General features: G+C 36.4%; 1 protein-coding gene across 1 annotated transcript in view; it reads left to right on the top strand.

Moving 5' to 3' along the window:
* Positions 1–9,445, top strand: part of LOC306757530 (protein phosphatase 1 regulatory subunit 1A-like) — a 32,320-nt gene continuing 22,875 nt past the window's right edge. The window contains exon 1 of the mRNA XM_079242609.1: positions 1–294. Within this exon, the coding sequence (XP_079098735.1) occupies positions 214–294 (81 nt within the window). The 5' untranslated portion in view covers positions 1–213. The remainder of the gene's footprint in view (positions 295–9,445) is intronic.

Raw genomic sequence — 9,445 nt, 5'->3', positions numbered from 1 at the left:
TCAGGGTGATAAAAGAAAAGAGGGCTAAAATATACACAAAAAGAACAGAAGGCAGTCAGAGACTTTTCTTATCTGCTTGTTTTTGTGGACAAAACTGGACCTTACTTATTACATTTTTCAGCCACCTTCATTCATTTTTATACGGATATTCCATTCTTGTTCCTTCCCTTCTTGTCTCCATCCTTCTGTCCTACTTGGCGATATAGTTCCACCATGGATACTGGGAGCCCAAGGAAGATACAGTTCACCGTCCCCTTACTGGACACCCACCTGGACCCAGAGGCAGCTGAGCAAGTAAGGGGGAGGGGAAGGGGGCAGGATGGAAGAAGGAGGAAGAGTCAGAAGACCAGGAACCATGAGGCTATTATTATTATTCTTATAATTCTTCTTTTTATTCTTCCTTTTTCTTCTTCTTCTTAATATTATTATAAACTAACTGGTTACTGAATAAATTAAATAGTCTATTTACTTATCCATCATTGACACCAAAAGAGTTCAAAATTACTATTACTGTTTTTAGAACTATTAATATAGAAGAACTGTAAATAAATTAGTTTTTATACCTCCAGAAAAAATATAATTTTTGACCCTGAAAAATGCACCCTGTTCATCTAACCGGGCTGGAGTCCAATGCAATGTCCCAAGTGATGAAGAGGCATCTTTAAAAAAAACCCCCACAATTTTAGTGTCTTATTATTCCCTACAGGATGTACCATCTGAATGCAGCACTGTTGTGAACATGATGAATATACGATTGATTTGTTCACCTACACTCACAGTGTGGCAGATTTGTAGAGACTCTCTGCATCCCTGCAGTGTTGAAAAAGGATGTTGCAGTTCATTTATGTGTCTTCAGCTGTACTTTTGGGATTTTTCTCTTAACATTTACACACTGTTAACATGCAACAGCTATGAGATATGGACTGAAACTGTGTTGCATAGCAACTTTAACAAATTAAATAACTCTAACTCATATAACGTTTTTCTTTTCTACACCAGTTAAAGTGTTGAACCTTTAGTCATGCCAAACTGTCACCAGAAAGTACAGAACGATGCCAAAAGTCTGTATCTCCTAAATTTAACATCACTTTATGACATAAGAGCAAGGAACTCTTAGTCACTGAAAAGCCCAGTGAGTGCAATTAGTGTTCCTGTGGAGAACATCGTGTGAGGATATGTCCCATTTTCTCAATTTTATAAATATAACATGAACAGAACAGGTTATTTATAATTAATCAGCCTTGAGCACAGTCTACAAGGATTTAGAAGTCAAGTCTCTCTACATCCACTCAGTCTCTCCTCATATTATTTCTTGTCTTTTTTTTTTTTTTTTTTTTTTTTTGCTATTCTCTGTTTTATTGACTTTGACTGATAAACTAATAGGAGAAATTAATTCTAGGAGACTCCTTTAATGTGTGTATGTGCCTTTCTCTGGTAGTTTGTCCTTGTAAGGACAACAGGATCCTGTACAACAGGACTCGTTTGATAATATGGTCAAGTTCAGGTTTAGATTGAGACAGAATCACTATTATATTTGATTATGACATCATCTCAGATGTGATAACAGTATAACACTGTTTACTATGTTGTTATGTGTATACATTATTGCATGAGAAGGGTTACTTTATTATTTACTTATTCATGCAATTTAAAAAAGTTATAAAGAGTACAGTAGCAAAACAGTCAAAGAGCAGACCACAGTACTTTCCCTAAATAAGGTCTTGCAACCACTACAGTGGTAGACATCCAATAAAGAATAGCAAGTATTATGAACTGGACAGCGCTTGGCCCCAACATGATCCACACCCACTGCTTAAAGAAGCTAACATCTCTCCACAAGCTCATATAGTGCAGAAGCATAAACCAGTTACTGAGAGATGGCAGATTTAGGGATGTACATTCTTGATTTTCAAAGATACCCAGAAGAGAGCAGTGTCATCCAGCTATCAGCTGATAATCTGTCTCTCCACAACATGGAAGCTCCTTTCAGGCATCATAGCAGCTAAGTTAAGTAGGCACATTGATCAATACATGAGAGGGACAGAAAGACATTGGTGAAAGTACCAGTCAAGGTAAACACCAACTGTTGGTTAACAGAAATGTCCTCTGAAACTGTAAAACCACACAGACAAACCTGTGCACTGCCTGGATAGATTAGCAAAAAGCTGTGTCTCAAGGCCGTATACATGGATCCTGGAATCATGGACACTGTTCGAGGTCAACAACACTTAGAACTTTCTACGCAAACCCAATAAGGCAGTGGCAGACCACCCTTGCGGCCAAATTCACACCAATTGCACATCTCTCTATGAAATGGGACATATAACAAGAAAACACTCTGTCCCGTTGCTGTTCTACATGGATCTGAACTCCCTCAGCTAATTAATGAATAAGTCTGGCTGTGGCTACCAACAGGAATTGAGCCACCATCAGTCATGGATGACATCAAAATGTACACTCAGAGCATGACATGAACAGCTCATAAACAGCATCACACAACCATTGAATGGAGGATCTGACATGAAATAGTGTTGATAGAAAACATAGGTATTTGCTCACAGTGATGGGAAGTCCGGCTCTTCAAAGATTCAGCTCCCTGAGGAGAATTGGCTCCCTCATGGCTCTTTATTTAATATCATTAATAGTTTTTATTTTAAGCTAATTTCATAATTATGAAAACAATTTTTAGTCAGTTTTCATTAAAGCCTTGTTTTAAAGCATTGTGCCAATGTCACATTGTGTAATATTGTTTAACATTTTAATAAAATCTTTAACAGAACAACCAGGCACAAAAAACAAAACAACAACCAAAAACAACAAAACCAAGACAATAAGTAAATAAATAACAAAGTCTGAATTTTTATGACAATTCAGAAAAAGTAACAAATATTTTCATTTTTTAAAATTTGTCCTCAGCTTGTCAGTCTCCAATCTCACTGAAATTCAGCCAGATGCTGCTTATTTTAGGTTATTCACTTAATTTTTCATTTTTTCAAAACAAACTTAACTTAGCCTGTACTCCCACCTGTACTTTGGCCAGTTTCAGCCCCTGCGGTATGCACGTCTTACATTCTCTAGGAAGTTCTTTCTTTGGTGATGTGCAATGGCTTATGGGTTTCTTTGATGTTCCAGTATATTATAGTGCTGCACACACACCTTTTAACAGAGCTTAAGATGATGCTTAAGATGATACTTTGACTTTTAGCCTTTGCAAAGATCCATGCAGGTTCCAAGTGTCCAGTTTGTCAAAGAGAACTTAATGGAGCATATAAGGCTCCCTTTTGGATATGGTTAAGTAGCATTTAATGCTGGACCTATCAAGGAATAAGGCAAGAGGGTGAGGAGAATAAAATCGTAGAGAGTGAGAAGAAAGAGGAGCCATGAATACAAACTACTGCATAACAATCGAACAACTGAAACTGAAAAAACAGCTGCTACACCTGTAGAAAATATTCACAGCCTCTGTAAGAAAACAAAAGCAGACAAACAGGAGGACCTATAAGTTGTCACAATGGGAAAGACTTGAGTAGTGTCAACAAAAATAAAAATTGCAGCAGCAATAAGACTCCAAAAACATAACTGAGGTTGTTGTTATAAATCACAACAACACAGGGACTATACAAGCATGCATATTAGTGAGAGTGCATAATAAAGCGAATGAGATGTGGTCAGTAAAGAGTGTAATCATGTAAAAGCAACTGGTTCCCCTGCAAGGATAAGATGGCGAGGATGTGGCTCCATACCAACTCTGACGGGTCATCCATACCCCCTTTGCTGGATAATAATAGTACTAAATTTATTAGTTTAATATGCTGCTGGATTATGTAAAAATGTACAAAGCAACTAAAGGTCTTGTGAAGTAAAAGTGTAAAGCTGCAGAATATAAAAAAAATTGTGCAAACACTTCATGCGTGAATCTTAGAAGTTGTGCCTTTATGTAAATTATGTACTGATATGAATATACTTTGTCACTGAAAAATATCTTCATTCATCCATTATCCTAACCGCTTAGTCCGATTAAGGGACTAAGCAGAAGGGGAAGCTGGAGCCTATCCCATTAGTCTTCGGGCGAAAGGCAGGGTACACCCTGGATAGGTCGCCAGTCCATCGCAGGAAATATATCTTTAGAAACATGATAAAAGCAAACATAATGGTCAAAAATGCCTCCTAATTTTGACATTCATGTTTAAATGTGCACATTTCTAATTCTAAATGATATCTTGACATGTTCCACCACAATTCAATTTTTGATGGAATTTATAATCAATTAAAATCGTCTTTTTCTATTGTTAGTCTAAATTACATGCCTTTTTCAGATGAAAGACTAACAAAACTAATCATCCTTTAAAGTAATGAAAACAATAGAAGTTGAGATACTATAACAATAGATCCTCAAATACCTTCAGAAAATATCTGCAGCTGGGTGTGACACACTGCATTGATTTTCAGCATCCTAATAAGCCCAAGCCTCTGATCCATATGGGTTCCTTGTCTCTCCCAGTATGTGTCAACAATTCAGTAATTTACTTCCACCCTGATGCTGAAAAGTAGGGCAGCGTATGTTAGTTGTTTTTTGACTGTTTGGGACTGGAGTGTGCAACTGCAAATCAAAGAAACACATTTTTCCATTCTGTTCCATGTTTGTGTGTAAGGTGTTGGAAGTAATACAATGTGTTGTATTACTTTTTATTTTGAGTTCTGTTCAAACTTGAAAAATGATTCATAGTCTTTTGAAATTAGAGGTTTTTTTTCTTTTTAATAAACAGCCAAAAGAATCATTTTAGGAGGTGTAGATATGCAAATCAGCATAAGCTTTATTTACAGAAACAATAAACTTTTTTTTATATTACCTTAATCTACCACAGCGATAACAAATTGCTTCATTTTTTAATCTTGTGTTTTAGATCTTGGACAGCTAACTTAGCTTTGCAAATTTGGAGCTTTGACTGGTTCTGCACAAAGTGCATTCAATGAGTAAAGCGTGGATGCTTTTAAAGTGTGTTGACCTCAGTAGGGGTTATAAATTTACCCCAAGCAAAAATAATTTTTGAAAGAAAAGACAAAGAAATCTATTTAGTCTAAATTTTTAATTTATTCTAGGATCTCTACAAGTGACTGTCTAACCATCATGCCATGCTGGTTTTATTGAGTGGTTAGATTTGTTTGACCAGAACTAAAAGCCCAGCAGTCAGATTTAAAGGATTTAAAGACAAAAACAAACAAACAAACAAAAAAAAAACCCAAAAAAAACCCAGATATCTCTCAAATTAAAAAAAAAAAAAAAAAAAAAAAAAAAAAATCCCTCTTGTTGATGAATGTTGCTCCAGGCCAGCAGAGTCTGGGTTACCCATGGTTCAATAATCCCTGTCCCTTGACACCGCAGCTTTGTGAATCAGCCTCCGTGGAGAACTGCATGTCAGTCAGAGCAGCCGCCTCGGCCCTTAGCAGCAAAAGGAGACTCTCATCCTCCTATCTAAATAAAGCTGTGTGTGCCACTGATATTATAACCGCACATAAAAGCTCATTATGCACTTATGACCACAAACTGACTGCACCTGATAAGACAAAGACCAGATGATACTGGTGAATGTTATTATAGAAGATTACAGACAATTATTTCTACCCTGCAAGTAAAAAATTTTTACACTGCTGGATATGCAATATTACAATATTCATTTTCGTTGTAATGTGTGGTCCTTAAATCAAACATATGATCTGTTAGCTTTGCTTCTACATTCCCATTGCTAATCACCTTCTTAGAGCATCTTGCAAAAGCACATCATAATGTTCTCAGGATGCTTAAAACTGAAATTTCAGAAACAACAATATTACACATTTAAACGCAGAGAACTTGTCAATATAATTTATAAATAATATTAGATTTTATGAAATGTGACATGAACTACTCTATTCACTTGAATAGAATATTTCACATCACATTCCATAAAATCTAATATTATCTATAAATTATTTTCATGCTAAAAAGCTATGCAAAATCCTTTACATAATAAAGTGGATTTCTGTGTATTAGAATAAAACATACCATTTAAAAATATCCTTTCTCTTTTATCCAGTTACACATTAACACACAAACATATTTTAAGGAACACCCAATTTTCCCCATATCTCTCTCCCTCCCCATTTTACCCAAACAAGAACACTAACCCTTATTATCTGTTTCTTAAGTCAATTTAAGTGTAAAAATACAAACCAAAATAACAATATGGCTTGATATTGCTATGAAGAAACAACATTTTTGGGGATCTATCCACACCAGGAGCCAGCCCACCCATGACCACACTGGATGCCACCACATGTACTACCCCGATCATGGCAAGGTGGCGTTCCCACCACAGCCATAGTGCTACACTGCACTGTAACAGGGGGTTTACTGTAACAGCAACCCAGCAGATTGAGCAGGCAAAGCCCCTGGTGTGGTAGGCCCCTATGAAGAACACACAAAAGTTTAAAATATTAAAAATTTAAAAAAAAAAAAAAAAAAAAAAAAAAAAAAAACAACTAAAAAATAATTAAAACCAAAACCAAAAAAAATTAAAAAAAATCAGAAGTTTAAAATAGACAGAAGGTAATGTACTTAAAATAAGACAAAAAAAAAAAAAAAGTCTAAAAAACTAATAAATTAAGAAAAAATTACTCCACAAAAAATAAATGAAAGACTGAAGCAAAAATAAAGGACTACAATAAAGATTCAGTCAAAAGTCAAGCTAAAACATCTAAAGTCTCTGCAGCCATGAGACTTTCTGCCAGCCTGTTCCACAGAAAAGGGCCATAGTGGTAGAACGATGCCTCGTCATAACCTGTTAAATTACTGAACTAATGAAAAGTTTGGACACACGCTCCTATTGAATCTAATGGGAAAATGTGACAAAACCTTTGGCTGGTTGTGCCTCTGTTCAAGGCCCTCACCCAGAAAGCATTATATGGAGATGACTGCCCAAGTTCACATACAAACGCAAAAGATAAAAATACAAATACAATGTCTTGGTCTTCTGGGCCAGGATAGGCTTCAGCATGAAACTGGAAAGGAAACGGAAAAGAAAAAGAAATAAATTTATGGTTGGAAGTTTCCAGTCTGCCCTGCTTAAGCATACATAATTGCATAGTTATTTCTAATTTACAATAGATATGCCAACTTAGCAGAGTTGACAACAACACAGTTTGTGCAATGCTAAACAAAATCTCCCTGGTACACTAACACCTGTAAAAATACAACTTGCCATTTTCATATACCATCATCACTTTGACTTCATTTAAATCACTGTTTCTCTGTTCAGCTTGGGGAACATGTAGTTTAGCAGTGATGCTGCTGATGGAAGATGAAGAAGAGAAAGCGTAGGTAGATTCACATAGGTGGGTGAAAATATTATGGGTTCATATTTTTTGTTTGTTTTTAGATTAATACCCACACACTGCAACCCACCCAAGGCATTGTGTTTCTAAAGTTGGGAGAACAGAAGCATTAAACCAGTTTATTTTCTGTCTTGTCAGGAAGCCACATTTTAGGCCAAAATTTGCTGAATTGAAATCAACACAATGTAAAAAAGCCTCCACCACATCATCAAACACTCTAAAAGAAAAAGAACATTGGTCAGTGCCGAAGACATCCTGCTTGCTGTTGTTGTTCTACCAGAGTTTTTTTTAGGTGAAAGTTTTAGTGTCATCCAAAGCTGATGAAACCTCATTGTTTAACTGTGTTTGCATCCAAAAAAGGTAACGAATGCCAAGCATATATTCTAGTGCAGGCCACTGTTGAACTCAAATCTGCTGAATTGCTGGTGTGCAATTTTTGTCAACTTTTGGACAGAACAACACTAACTGTTTCCTCCTGCTTGCACTTGCTGTCTAGTACAAATTTGCTATTTTGAATATTAAGCCATTTTCATTGTAATGGTTAAAGTACGGTGGCCCTGAAGTGCAAACCACAACAACAAAACAAAAAACACAAATACAAAACAAAAAAACGCAACAACAAATTAAGAAACAGCAACAAATTAAAAATGACAACAATTACAAAAAATACGATGACAAATTAAAAAACACAACAAATTTAATGAACACTACAAAAAATTCTAAAAAACACAACAAATAAAAAAAAAAAAAAAACACAAAATAAATGATAAAACACAATGACAAATAAAAAACGACAACGAACTTAGAAAAAGCACAACGACATTAACATACCGGAAGAGGTAGGTATCAGCGGGCAACAAGAGAAATCGCTGATTGGACGATGGTGCCAGACGGCTTTTGAACCGGAAGTTGTTGTGTAGTTTTCAAAACATAGACGTAACCCGTAGCTTTTTATATACAGTCTATGCCCGTAGCCCAAACATAGCTGCTGCTATCCAAGAATATTTTGATTATGGGACTTGGCAACGTGATGTCACGGTGTTGGCCACGCAGTGGCTGATGGGAAAAGTTGCCATTGTTTGAGGCCATAGAGAAGGATCGCAGTAAATATGGGAAGAACTTGCTGTGTAGTCGGCTGCAATGTCCAAGCATACGATCGATCGGGAAAAAAGTAGATAACGGCTTGTCTTTTCACTCGTTTCCTACATGGAAGCAGAACCAAGGGAGTCTTGTATCTGATGTAACCCGGAGGAGACGGATGGATATCTGCCGTAAGGTGCACCGACTTAAGTTTTGCTAACATCCCAACATCTTTGAAAGTCTGCTCCCGACATTTTCATTACGGTAAGTGTGACTGTTTTGTGTAATTCGATTATTGTGTTCTTATTTTGTTCCGATTTCAGTCAAATAACCTGAAGCTACTTTGGCTGGAAGAGCATCTGTTGACATAGCGGCTCGCAAGCTAGCATGCTAAGTGAACGCTAACGCAAAGATCACATAATAATCGTGATAAATGATTAGATTTATATGGCGCCTTACAAGGCATTAGAGCGCTTTACTTTTAATCCATCACTCATTCATACTTTGTGATAGTAAGCAACATGTGTAGCCACAGCTGTCCTGCAGCACACTGACAGAAACAAAGCAGCCGAGGTCCGCCAGCGGACTCTCTGACTCTCACAGATAAATAAAACCCAAACAACACCCAGCCGAGTCCTTTTTCATCTATTTTGCTCAATTTGTCAGCAAGTTAAGCCTGACAAAAATGTCTTATAATTTCCTGATATCTGCAAGGTTAAGCTGATCGACAGAGACACCTGCCAAACAGCCCCAGGCTGCAAAGATTGGTGATCTTTTTAGAACAAGGCTCGTTATTTTCTTACATAACTTGTAGCTGGATCTTTATGTGATTTTGTTTTTCTTTACAAACAGATGTGGGTTTTTTTTATTGTTAGGTTATATTCTTAATTGTGGAGGAACTTGAATTTATAATGTGCTAAAATATGACTTCTACATCATTCATTTTGTGTTATTTTCTTTTTCTTTCCTTTTTTGGTGTGTGTGTGTGTGTGTG

Source organism: Telmatherina bonti (genome assembly GCF_933228915.1).
Source record: "Telmatherina bonti genome assembly, chromosome: 6".
NCBI classification, from domain to species: Eukaryota; Metazoa; Chordata; class Actinopteri; order Atheriniformes; family Telmatherinidae; genus Telmatherina; species Telmatherina bonti.
This window is presented reverse-complemented; position numbering and strand designations above follow the sequence as displayed.